Here is a 13,720-nt window from a genome sequence, read left to right on the forward strand (position 1 = left end):
ATGACAACCCGTGACTAACACTTTCAATTTCTACTCACTGGAGATGGTGAAGAACCTTGGTCAGGAACAATAGCAGCTAATGCCATTTCCTCCTGTGATGCAGGTACTAATCTCAATAAGCAAGAATCATCCTCACATCCATTTGATGCCTGAGGAGAGCAATGCTCAGAGGGGCAAAGTAACTTGCCCAAGGTCACCCAGGAAGTGGCGGAACTGAGGTTTGTGCTCAGAATGGGTGGTTCTCTACCCACAACCCACAAAATCAAGGCAAGGGTAAAACACTCAGTCAGAAGGTCCCTGGGCTTCCCTGGTGTCTCAGTGGTAAAGAATCCACCTGCTAAGAAGGGGATATGGGTTCAATCCCTGGTTGAGAAAGATCCCACATGCCTTGGAATAACTAACTCCATGTGCCACAACTACTGAGCCATCACCAGAGAGCCTCAGAGTCACAACAAGAGAAACCGAGGCAGTGAGAAGCCCGAGCACTTCAATGAAGAGTAGCCCCTGCTTACCCAGCCTAGACAGAGCTCGTGCACAGCAACGAAGACCCAGCGCAACCAAAAATAAATAAATAAATAACAAATGAACAATCATTCAATAACCTCAGATATGCAGATGACACCACCTTTATGGCAGAAAGTGAAGAAGAACTAAAGAGCCTCTTGATAGTGAAAGAGGAGAGTGAAAAAGTTGGCTTAAAGCTCAACATTCAGAAAACTAAGATCATGGCATCCAGTCCCATCACTTCATGGCAAATAAATGGGGAAACAGTGGACACAGTGCCTGACTTTATTTTTGGGGGCTCCAAAATCACTGCAGATGGTGATTGCAGCCATGAAATTAAAAGACGCTTACTCCTTGGAAAGAAAGTTATGACCAACCTAGACAGCATATTAAAACACAGAGACATTACTTTGCCAATAAAGGTCCGTCTAGTCAAGGCTATGGTTTTTCCAGTATTCATGTATGGATGTGAGAGTTGGACTATAAAGAGAGCTGAGCACCGAAGAATTGATGCTTTTGAACTGTGGTGTTGAAGAAGACTCTTGAGAGTCCCTTGGACTTCAAGGAGTTCCAACCAGTCTATCCTAAAGGAGATCAGTCCTGGGTGTTCATTGGAAGGACTGATGCTGAAGCTGAAACTCCAATACTTTGGCCACCTGATGTGAAGAGCTGACTCATTTGAAAAGACCCTGATGCTGGGAGGGATTGGGGGCAGGAGGAGAAGGGGACGGCAGAGAATGAGATGGCTGGATGGCATCACCGACTCAGTGGACATAGGTTTGGGTAGACTCCAGCAGTTGGTGATGGAGAGGGAGGCCTGGCGTGCTGCGGTTCATGGGGTCACAAAGAGTCGGACACGACTGAGAGACTGAACTGAACTGAACTGAATGAACAAATAAATAAATCTTAAGAAATAAAAAGAAGGTCCCTGGAGAGCAGGAGGTATTTTTACCTGGATCTGTTTATATCAGTTAGCATCAACTTCAGCTGCATACTGTAAAAGAACAACTAATTTGCAGATTTCTCTGGTGGTGCTGTGGCTAAGATGCCATGCTCCCAATGCAGAGGGCAGGAGTTCGATCCCTGGTCAGGGAACTAGTTCCAGTATACCAAAACTAAAAGATTCCGCGTGCCACAATGAGAGCTTGAACGCTTGAGCAGCAACGAAGTCCCAGTTCAGTCAAAAAATAAATAAACATTAAAAAAAAAGTATTGGATTTTAGGACTTCCCTGGTGGTCCAGTGTTTGAGACTATGTGTTTTCAAAGCAAGGGGTGTGGGTTCATCCCTGATCAGGGAATTAAGATCCCACATGCCCCACAGCCAAAACAACTAAAGTTTCCAAATAAAATTTAAAAATAAAAAATGGAATTAAAATATGATCAAAATAAGATAAAATAAAATAGAATTGCATTTTCACCAGAGCAGAAATTTCCACCTGCTTCATTGGTCTTGGGACTACCACTAGCAGCAAGGAATTTTGGGAAATAATTTTAACTGGGCACATTATAGCCTGAAACAGGATTGAGAGTCTATAAATAAAAGAAATGTAAAACGGTGCAGCTGCTGTGGAAAATAGCATGGAGGTCCCTCAAACAATTAAAAATAGAATCATTATATGATCCAGCAACTGACTTCTACGTATATATACACCCAAAAGAATTGAAAGTAGGGAGTCAAAAGAGATTTGCACACCCATGTTCATAGTCACATGATTCACTACAGCCATAAAAGGCAACCCAAGTGTCCATCAGTGGATGAATGAACAAAATGTGGTGTATGTATACCAAGCAATATCATTCAGCCTTAAAAGGAAAGCAATTCAGACACATGCTACAGTCTGGATGAGGTAACCCTGAGGTTACCATGCTCACTGAAATAAACTAGTCACAAAAAGACAAATACTGGATGCCTCCACTTATTCCTCTGTGTGTGTGTGTGTGTGTGTGTGTGCGCAGTCAGTCGCGTCCAACTCTTTGCAACCCCATGGACTGTAAAACCCGCCAGGCTCCTCTGTCCTTGAAATTTTCCAGGCAAGAATACTGGAGTGGGTTGCCATTTCCTTCTCCAGGGGATCTTCCCAAGGATCGAACCTGCGTCTCTTGCGTCTCTTGCATTGGCAGTCGGATTCTTCACCACTGAGCCATCTGTAAAGTCCATATTAGGTCCCTAAAGAAGTCAATTTCATAGAGACAGGAAACGGAATGATGGGTGCCAGGGGCTGGGGGAGGGAGGATGGGGAGTTAGTATTTAGTGGGGACAGAGTTTCAGTTTTGCAAGATGAAAGGGTCCTAGAGATGGATGGTGATGATGGTTGTACAACAATGTGAATGTACTTATGTCACTGAAATGTACATTTCCTTTTTTTCCCCCCCCCACATGTGGAATGTTACTTTTCCAACCAGGGATTGAACCCACATCTCCTGCAGTGTAAGTGCAGTCTTAACCACCAGAGCTTCAGGGAAATCTCTAAACTGCACATTTCAGATGGTTAAGATGGTACATTTTATATTATGTGCATTTTAGCATAGGTATTAATTAATTAAATTTTTAAGTAAAAAGGAAAGACACAAAAGGAGAGTGCTCTAGTTGTAGGCAGCTCGCTGTGGTCAGCGCAGCTGTAGTCACGTAACTTCTCCCCCTGACCCAAGATGAAGAGTGGCCATCTATTCAACTGAGGAGAACAGAACCCAGATTCAGGGCAGGGCAGCAGGGTGGCTGTGCATCCTAAGATGCTGAATTGGAAAAGCAGGCATCTGTAGGGATTTCTGATGGGTTTTTTTCTTCCTGAATTCTCATAGATTCCTGGCAGTGGGGAGAGAGTGGCCTGAAAGATCTGAGAGGCTGTGCTGCCCTTGACATTGACTCTGAGGCCGTGGATGACGTCAGAAGCTAAGGGAGCTGAGGTTACACATGTGGCTTGCAGCAGCTTTTGGCAAGTTTCTTCCCTCTTTCTTTTTTCTTTCTCTTCCTTCCATCCCCCCTTTCTTTCCTTCTTTCTTTATCTCTTTTTTATTTCTTTTCTTCTTTTCTTTTTTCCCCTTCTTCCATTTTTTCCCTCCCTCCTTCCTTTCTTCCTATTCCCCACCTCCCCTTTTTTTTCTTTTTAAATGTTTAAGCATGGCAAAAGACACATAACAGGCACTTCCTTGGTGATCCAGTGTTTAACATAGGTTCAGGGAATGTGGGTTCAATCTGTGGTTGGGGAATTAAGATTCCACATGCTCTTTAGTGCTGCCAAAAGATTTAAAAAAAAAAGACACATAACATAAAATTTGCCATTTTCATCATTTTAAGTGCACCGTTCAGGGGCATCACATGCGTGCACATTTTCAACCAGCGGCACCATGCATCTCCAAAATATTTCCATCTTCCCAGACTTAAATTGTCTCCCTTCTAAAAAATAACTCCCCAGTCCCCCTCCTTCAGCCCCTAGAAACCATCTTACTTTCTCCTCTATTGAAATTTGACTCCTTCTAGAGACCTCCTGGTGCTTCCCTGGTGGCTCAGAGGTTAAAGCGTCTGCCTCCAATGTGGGAGACCCGGGTTTGATCCCTGGGTCAGGAAGATCCCCTAGAGAAGGAAAAGGCTACCCACTTCAGTATTCTGGCCTGGAGAATTCCATGGACTGTATAGTCCTTGGGGTTGCAGAGAGTTAGACATGACTGAATGACTTTCACTTTCACAGAGACCTCCTGAAGGCGGAATCATACAGCACTTGTCTCCTCGTGGCTGGTTTATTTCACTTTTTTCTTAATCACACAAGTAATAAGTAATACAGGCATGCCTCATTTTATTATGCTTCACTTATTTTTTAATATTTATTTAGTTATTTGACTGCCTGAGGTCTTAGTTGCAGAACATGGGATCTAGTTCCCTGACGAGAGATGGAACCCAGATCCCCTGCATTGGGAGCATGGAGTCTTAGCCACTGGACCGCCAGGGACGTCCACTACGCTTCACCTTATTGTGCTTTGCAGACACTGCAAATTTTTTACAAATCGAAGTTTTGTGGCAAGTCTGTCATCACTATTATCCAACAGCCCTTCCCCATAACCGCCTGGCCTGCCAGCCTCCCCCGCTCTCCCCATCCCACCAGAACGGTGTATCTGGCACCACTGATAAACCTGCATTGATGTATCTTCATCACCCAGAGTCCATAGTTGACATTAGGGATCACTCTATGTTGCATACCCTATGGGTTTGGATTATACATGTTTATACACACATCCTGCCCTGTTCTCTCTCCTGGAGTCCTTGATGATGAGGTGGTGTCATGGTCAATTTTGAACCTCCCCAACTAAGGATCTGGGGCTTTTTCCATGTTCTCAATACAGGTTTGCTTTCAAGTCTGCAGTTCTTCTTGAAAGAAAGGAGTGGCGGTCCAGGACAATTTGAGTTATGAATGATCAAAATCCCATCAAACCAGTCAATCCTAGAGGAAATCAACCCTGAATATTCATTGGAAGGACCGATGCTGAAACTAAAGCTCCAATACTTTGGTCACCTGATGCAAAGAGCCGACTCATTGGAAAAGACCCTGATGCTGGGAAAGATTGAGGGCAGGAGGAGAAGGGGAGGACAGAGGACGAGATGGTTGGATGGCATCACTGACTCAACGGACACGAGTTTGAGCAAGCTCCAGGAGATGGTGAAGGACAGGGAAGCCCTGCATGCTGCAGTCCATGGGGTCGCAGAGAGGCAGACATGACTGAGCAACTGAACAAGAACAATAGCGGAATTCAGAAGCAGGGCATTTATAATGCTGTTGGCAGGCACATCAAAAATAATATCACTTATTTTCACTTATCTATTTAGCCCTTACTACTGTTAGGCACTAGAGATACTATACAATATTGTCTCTGCCCTCACGTGGCTTATGGGCATCTTGTGGAAATAAACTGATGGCTACAGCGTCAAGTCAGGTCTCTAAACATACCCATTGGGAGGCACCTGTGGTTACTCACCCTCTCTGACTGCTGAGTTCTGTTTCAAAGGCAGCTATGAAGACTCACCTTAGCCAAAAGATCAGACTCTTTTGGGTGAAGACCTATTTTGTTCTGAGCTTCCTGGTGACTTAGAGAGGTGGAAACCTGGACAAAGGGCATCAGAATGAGGAAAACACGTGCCCTGGGTTTAGATGATTTTGCAAGCCTAGGAACTTTTAGATGAAGTGGATGCCATGGAAGGTTTGTTTTTAAGTGCCTGTGAGGAAGAAAAGATTCCCCTAAAGAGAAGAATGATGAAAAAAAGATGTCATTGCAAAGACAGGCAAATCCAAAACAAGGAACCGATACAATATGGTCATTATGTGCCAAACAAGCATGGCTCCAATATGTGTCCAACTCTGCGAACCCATGGACTGTAGCCTGCCAGGCTCCTCTGTCCACGGGGTTCTCCAGGCAAGAAAACTGGAGTGGGTTGCCATGCCCTTCTTCAAGGGATCTTACTGATCCTGGGATTGAACCCATGTCTCTTATGTCTCCTGCATTAGCAAGTGGATTCATTGCCACTAATGCCACCTGGGAAGCCCCCAATTGCACACATGTATATATATGATGGTTGGATGGCATTACCGACTCAATAGACACGAGTTTGAGGAAACTCTGGGAGTTGCTGATGGACAGGGAGGCCTGGCATGCTGCAGTCCATGGAGTCACAAAGAGTTGGACACAACTGAGCGACTGAACTGAACTGAACTGAACTGTTACATATATGTGACACATATATACAATCATTTATATATAAAGTCATTATATATATAATCCTTTAGGGCTTCCCTCATGGCACAGTGGATGGGAATCTGCCTGCCAATGCTGGGGACACGGGTTTGATCCCTGGTCTCAGAATATTCCACATGCCATGGAGCAGCTAAGCCCATGTGCCACAACTACTGAAGCCCATGCTATAGTGCCCAGGAGCTGCAACTACTGAGCCCACATACCACAACTACTGAAGCTGACTTGCCTAGAGCCTGTGCTCTGCAACAAGAGAAGCCACCGAATAAGAAGTCCAAGCATGTGCTCACTTCGGCAGCACATATCCTAAAATTGGAACGATACAGAGAAGATCAGCATGGCCCCTGTGCAAAGATGACATGCAAATTCGTGAAGCATTCTATATTTTTAGCAAATGAAACAACTGACAAAGGATTAATTTCCAAAATATACAAGCAGGTCATACAACTCAATACCAGAAAAACAAACAATCCAATCAAAAAGTGGGAAAAAGACCTAAACAGACATTTCTCCAAAGAAGACATACAGATGGCTAACAAACACATGAAAAGATGCTCAACATCGCTCATTATTAAGAAATACAAATCAAAACTATAATGAGATATCACCTCACACCAGTCAGAATGGCCATCATCAAAAAGTCTACAAACAAAAAATGCTGGAGAGGGTGTGGAGAAAATGGAACACTCTTGCACTGTTGGTGGGGCTGTAAATTGATACAGACACTATGGAAGATGGTATGGAGATTTCTTAGAAAATTAGGAATAAAACCACCATGTGATCCAGCAATCCCACTCCTAGGCATATACCTTGAGGAAACCAAAATTGAAAAAGACACATGCATCCCATTGTTCATTGCAGCACTATTTACAATAGCTAGAACTGGAAGCAACCTAGATGTCCATCGATAGATGAATGGATAAAGAAGTTGCAGTACATATACACAATGGAATATTACTCAGCCATAAAAAGGAGTGCATTTGAAGCCATTCTAATGAGGTGGATGAACCTATAACTTATTATACAGAGTGAAGTAAGTCAGATAGACAAAGATAAATATTGTATTCTAACACATATATACAGAATCTAGAAAAATGGTACTAAAGAATTTATTTACAGGGCAGCAGTGGAGAAACAGACATAGACAATGGACTTATGGACATGGGGAGAGGGGAGGAGAGGGTGAGATGTATGGAAAGAGTAATGTGGAAACTTACATTACCACATGTAAAATAGACAGCCAATGGGAATTTGCTGTATGGCTCAGGAAACTCAAACAGGGGTTCTGTATCAACCTAGAGGGGTAGGATGGGGAGGGAGATGGGAGGGAGGTTCAAAAGGGAGGGGATATATGTATACCTATGGCTGATTCATGCTGTGGTTTGACTGAAAACAACAAAATTCTGAACAGCAATTATCCATCAATAAAAAGATAAATTAATTTTAAAAAAAGTCTGAGCACTGCAACAAGGAGCATCCCCTGTTTGCTGCAACTGGAGAAAAGCCCAGACATAGCAAAAGACCCAGCACAGCCAAAAGTAAAAATAAATAAAACACACAACAGTGCTATATATAATTATTTATATAAATAATCATTTTATATAATCATCATTTATACATATATATATATAAATTTACTTAATCCTCACACAAACCCTATGAGTAAGTTATAGAAGAGCATATGGAGGCTCCAAGAAGTAGAGAAATTTAAACAGTGTGACTCCATCCTCAGGGCAATATATGCTTATGTGGCAGGAACAGAAAGGACCTTGAGATTTCTGCAGACAAATCAAAGGGACTCCTGGGTTAAACCATCCCAGAATTCTTGCCCAGGCTTGAGGCCTCCAAGAATGTTCTTTTCAGGGTTTTTTTTAGCCCTTTTCCAGGTCTGCCCCTACATCTCCATACAACTAGCTCTGAACACATGTTAAGTAAGCTAAGTTCTCTCTGGAAGACAGTCTCTTCCTGGTAACCCTTTCCAGGGCTGTTGGGCAGAACAAGTCACCTACCACCAGATGGATCAGAGAAAGCTGGGCTTGCAACAGAAACTGAGTCTGTGAGTTCTTGTAATTTTTCAGAAGGGAAATCAAACCTAGTGCTCCTGACTTTAAGGGGGGAAAAAAGGAGCATGTGTTAATATGTTATAAAGAATGGAATGGAGGGTGACACATTCATAAATGTTGCAACTCCCAGAACTTGCCCATCCTTGTCAATTTCTGCAGGCAAGATTATTCATGATTTCATTTTGACCCTGACACTGAACCTGCCAAGTAAGGGAAGTAAGCATTACTTTTCCCCTCGTTTTTATTTTATCTTCTTCCCCCACCTTGCCCTCTCATCTGCTGCCTTGAGGCTTATGGGATCTTACTTCCCCGACCAGGTATGGAACTCACTCCCTTTGCAGTAAAAAACGTGGCATCCTAACCACTTGACCACCAGGGAAGTCCCAATGTCCCACTTTTTTAATTGGCAAAGCTAAGTGACTTATCCAAATTCTGTGTGATTTAGAAGCTGGGGCTCTATACTGCCAGACACTGTCTATAAATTTCTTCTGGATTAATCACTGTTTTTCTTTCTGAGAGTTCAATTATCTCCTCTCTGCCTCTTTTCTGCCTTCTCTCCTGGGTTTCTCTGAAAGCCTGCTGAGAGGTTAGTATGCCTGCCAAGCTCAGCTGGTAAAACCTCAGAGAACTCTGCTCATTCCGGAGAGAACCCTCCCAAACTGCCAGACCCTTTATAGGAGGACTTTTTGGCAAGGGGCCCTGGCAAGTTCATGAATCTCCACCAAAGAGACACCCTGATTCTTAAAAGCTGTTCACCATCCCCTCTTAGTGGTTTAGGCATTCAGGTTCAGCTCTGAAATTTCTAGTTTGTTTTGATTTGGCTTTGGGAAGAGGAAGTGGCCACTCTGTTTGTTCAACCCTTTCTCTGAATAAGATAAATCAATATTTATGTCCAGACCCCAGGAATGGGGTCAGTTGACTTCAGAGATGTTTTGGCTCATAATTCAGCCAAGTGCTGAATCCCACAAAACAAAATCGGTCTTTGCCTGTACTTTTGTGATGATTTTATTTAAATCCATCACTGATAACTTTTATGGGGCAATTTGGAAGAACCCTCTAAAACTCTATATGACGAAACAGTTAAAATCTATAAATAATTCCTAGAAAGGAGAAGGGTAAGTAGAGAAAAGGGGTGGGGGGTAAGTTTCCAACATCTCTAGTTTTTGGTTTTGAGTCAGAGGGGAGATGTCATTGGCCAATTAGACGATTTGGAAGGACAGATCGAATCTTCTTTGGGCACCAAAGAGAACATAACAATCAAAATTTGAGAGAAATTTAAGGGAGATGAGGGATTTCATTTTGAGGGTGGGCCTGGGGGCGGCTCAGCTCTTCCTGCGACAAACCCTGCAGCCTGTCCGGGACCAGCTTTGGAAAGAACTGGAATCTGAGTCAGGGCTTCATGGGTTAAGGAGCCCATGTCACATCGGCCGTTTGAAACTCCTCCTCTCCAAACTCCTCCTCCCACAGTGAGGTGAAGATATTTGAAAATCACCCCACTGCAAACTCCTCCCTCTCAGGGAAACCTCACATAGAAATGCTGCAAATGACTGGGGCCCCGCGTGCAGTCGCGTCCGGGCCGCGCGAAGCCCGGATTTCCAGAGCGGTCACTGAAAGCGGACAGCGGCCTGGGCCGGGGCGTGACAAGCGGAGGCTGGGATCATGAGGCTCGCGGGCTGGGGGCTGCGCTGGGCCATCGCCCTGCTCATAGCTGCGGGGGAGGCTGCAGGTAAGGCTGGCTCCAGAAGCCCGCGCGCCATAGGAATGAGCTCCCGAATTCGGGGAGCCCCTTGGTATTTTGGGGGGCCGGCGGGAGAGAAAACGAAAAATCATTCAATCCACGTTAGACGTGGGTAAATGGCACAAAGTCCGTCCCCAATGGCTGGATTGGGAAAAGGGTTCGGGGGGTAGGTGTCTGAGGGGTCTGGGAGGGAAACGCGACGCGGCTTTCCCCACAAGTCTCCCCGCGATGGGGGACCACTCCCCTTTTCTTAGAGCCGGATACGCGTTAGGAGGAGGTACTCCCTCCCAGAGTTATTCCAGGGGTGAGACGGACCCGAAAACCGGCTGCTCAGCTTGGAGGCCCCTACGGGCGGTCCCCCACATCGTTTCACCCTCAGGGGTTACGACGGCGGTCAAATCTGCCTTGTGATTCCCAAGGGCGACGCTGCCTCTGAAAGCGGCGCGGGACTAGTCTAACCTGCACCAAGCTTCCGCCCTTAGCCACCTCCTCCAGCCCCGCCTTCAGCCCCGTGGGCCCTCCCCCGAGCTCCCATTGGACGCCATTCGAACAGGCGAGCCTCGAGCCACACCCCTTGGCCAATGGGAGGCGGTGGTTGCTGAGGCCGGAGCGGCGCAGGGCGGGGCTGGCGCACGCTTCGCGCCTCACCTAAATCTCCGTGAGGATGTCGAAGGAGATTCTTCGGGTCGTCCGGGGCTTCCGTCAGAAAGGATGCGACAAGTTCTGGGCCCCTGGAGAAGCTCTGCAAGCATAGATGAGGTGCCCGCCTAGCGCTTGAGGCCCGCTCGGCCAAGGCCTGTTTGCTCCTCTATCTGCAGTGATGCCTTCGTACCCACTTTGTCCTCGGGAGCTTCTCTGACCCCGCCCGACTGGGAAAAGTTCGCAAACGTGACCCCCAAACCACCTTCAAGGCCTCAGTTCCTTCCCAGTGTGAAACGTTGCCTAGAAACTCCAGTCCTTCCCGGATCGGACGTGAAGGGCACTTAACGGAGACTTTCATCCGCGCCTGGGCAGGGACCGAGAGTCAGGGACCGAATGGACGCCTTTGGGGTGGCCTTGTTTGTTCAGAGGCGCTAAAATGAGTTCAGTTGAGCTGCTCTCATGACAACGTTTCATTTTAGGGGGTTTGAATTTTAGATTTGGGCAAGAGGGTAGTTGGTGCAATATCCTGAGTTATCCAGTGGCTGAGAGAGGCATTTAACCTCGCCCTGGATAATAAAGAAATGGTCCTTTTCCTACTTAACAACCAGCTGGGCCTAGAGAAGTGTTGAAATTGTCCCGTCAACAGGATGCAGGAAGCTTTTTTTAATGGGGGGGAGGGGTGACTTTGAGCAGAGATCTTTGAACTCTTGGTATCAGCACCTGTGACACACACATCACAGTTTTCTCTGGGAGGAAAGGAAGGAGGATTTCAGCCACATGGTAGAGGGTTGTAATAATTCGGCCATTGGGTTGTGTGAAGCAAAGGGATGGTGGCTTGGTCAAGAGACAGTTGATGAGCCTGTATTTCACACACAGGTCCACTCCTTCCCTAAGAGGAAATTAATGGCAGTGAAGTTTCATTGAGCAAGATGTGTTGCTTCAGTTTCCTTTTTCACTGGGCAGCTTGAGGATCTGATGTATTTTGGTTCTCAAGGAGGCTCTGAGTCTGGGTGTGTTCCCCAGACTCCTGAGAGTGAGTGGGCAGCTACTAAATATCTGCCTGCAGTGTGGGAGACCTAGGTTTGATCCTTGGGTCCGGAAGATCCCTGGAGAAGGACATGGCAACCCACTCCAGTATTCTACTGTGTATTCCACTAAGTATCTACTCTGTTGTTAACTTGATGATAGACATTTGTAGCAGCCCTGGCTACTCCAGTTTGCCCTGAGGGGGCGGGAATTTCTTGTCTGTTTACTTTGGGAATGGTAGTAATTGGCATCTTAACTGCTTGCTTTCCTTTAGCCAAATCAAAGTCAATTAATTGACCGTTGTGTGTGGGGTATCAAATATGCCAGGGACACACCCAAACTCGGAAAGTAGAGTGTTCCCACTAAGTTGTGTCTGCTTTAACAGAAGATAAGATGGTTAGATAGCATCACTGACTCAACGGACATGAATCTGAGCAAATTCTGGGAGACAGCAGAGGACAGAGGAGCCTGACATGCTGCAGTCCGTAAGATCCGAAAGAGTCGGACACGATTTAGTGGTTGAACAACAACTGCTTTAACAACAAGCCCCAGGGGGATTCACTGGTCATTGTCAGGCATATTTATCTTTCAGGGCAACACTAGAGCTGGGAGAATTTTTCTGAGACTGCAAACCTTTAAGAGAAATATCTGCCTCATTCTGTCTTTCTAGGGCATTCCTGCTTATATCTGTAGGGTTCCTCCCCTAATAAGACCCAATTCTAGATGCCTTTTTTGCTCAGTTCTTTGATCGCCTTTCACACCCCACATTCAGTATGTTAACAGCATCCACACTCTGCTCTGCTGTCTAGCAAGTAACCATGTGTTGCTAAGATACCATGCAAGTAGTCAGCAGTGAACAGTGATAGAAACTGGCTACCCCTCCCTCAAAGGAGCAGACAACAAACTCTACCACAGAGATCACCTCTGGGGAAAATACCCTGGTGGTCCCTCATGTGGGAAAGAGCACTGGTAAAAGGATTTTTCATTCATTTTCTGCTAAGTATCTTAGCTTCAGCCATTTTTTTCTTTTTTTTAAGATTTTTTCTTTTTTGGTGTGGAACATCTTTTTTTGAAAGTCTTTATTGAATTTGTTATGATATTTCTTCTGTTTTATGTTTTGGTTTTTTGGCCCTGAGGCCTGTGGGATCTTAGCTTCCCAACCAGGGATTGAACCCGCATCCCTTGCACTGGAAAGCAAGGTCCCAACCACTGGACCGCCAAGGAAGACCCCAACCATTTCTTTTTCAAGAAAATGATTCCAAGTATTTATTTTTTAATTATTATTATTTTTTTTGGCCATGCCTCTCGACTTGTAGGATCTTAGTTCCCTGGCCAGGGCTTGAACCCAGGCCCTGACAGTGAAAGCACTGAGTCCTAACCTCGGGGCCACCAGGGAATTCCCTCCATGTATTATTTTGGTTTTCCTGAACAACCGCTATCTTCAGTATCTGCGGAAAGAAAACCTTGAAAGCATTTACCACCTTATATGTGTGCTGGAGAAAAAGCAGAAATGTATATTCTCCTTTTCTGTTTCGATAACCTTGTTCCTGATTCCTCACCCGTGACAAGAGAGGTCTAAGGGCTAGAGTTTCGATTGTTATCTTTTTTTGCGGGGGGAGGGAGTGTGTTGCTTATGTAATTTTAGGCATCCCCAGTATGAGGAATTATGGGATGTGGCGCTCTGGTTTGCTTTTGCTGGAATTCAACTGAAACTGACATATAAAACCCAAACCTTGCTTGTGGAACTGGGAGGAAATAAGAAAAGCTGTGGTTTCTCTGGGCTGTGGTGTTTGAAATAGGACTAGTTCTGACTCTTCGCTCAAGTCGGGATTGCCCACTGCCGGGACACCCATCTTGAGGTGCTCTCCTGGGTGCTCACTGTCCTTTATCCTCGGCCATATAAGCAAGGCCACGAGACATTTCCCAGCTGACTGCTGTCAGTGAAATCCATTCACACGTTACAGCTGATGGCCAGCTGTTGGATGAACAGCTGTTCAGATAGAAATATGT

General features: G+C 45.4%; 1 protein-coding gene and 1 non-coding gene across 3 annotated transcripts in view; both read left to right on the forward strand.

Annotated features, from left to right (window-relative positions):
* Positions 1-6,523: 6,523 nt before the first annotated feature.
* On the forward strand, positions 6,524-6,630 carry LOC136156686 (U6 spliceosomal RNA). Its single transcript, XR_010661174.1, has one exon. It is a non-coding gene; the product is annotated as a U6 spliceosomal RNA (small nuclear RNA).
* A 3,185-nt stretch (positions 6,631-9,815) lies between these two features.
* LDLR (low density lipoprotein receptor) overlaps positions 9,816-13,720 on the forward strand; it is a 33,240-nt gene continuing 29,335 nt past the window's right edge. For both annotated transcript variants that reach the window (XM_065917806.1, XM_065917807.1), the window contains exon 1: positions 9,816-10,030. In XM_065917806.1, the coding sequence (XP_065773878.1) occupies positions 9,964-10,030 (67 nt within the window). In that variant the 5' untranslated portion in view covers positions 9,816-9,963. The remainder of the gene's footprint in view (positions 10,031-13,720) is intronic.

This window comes from Muntiacus reevesi, chromosome 1 (assembly GCF_963930625.1).
Source record: "Muntiacus reevesi chromosome 1, mMunRee1.1, whole genome shotgun sequence".
Taxonomy (NCBI): domain Eukaryota; kingdom Metazoa; phylum Chordata; class Mammalia; order Artiodactyla; family Cervidae; genus Muntiacus; species Muntiacus reevesi.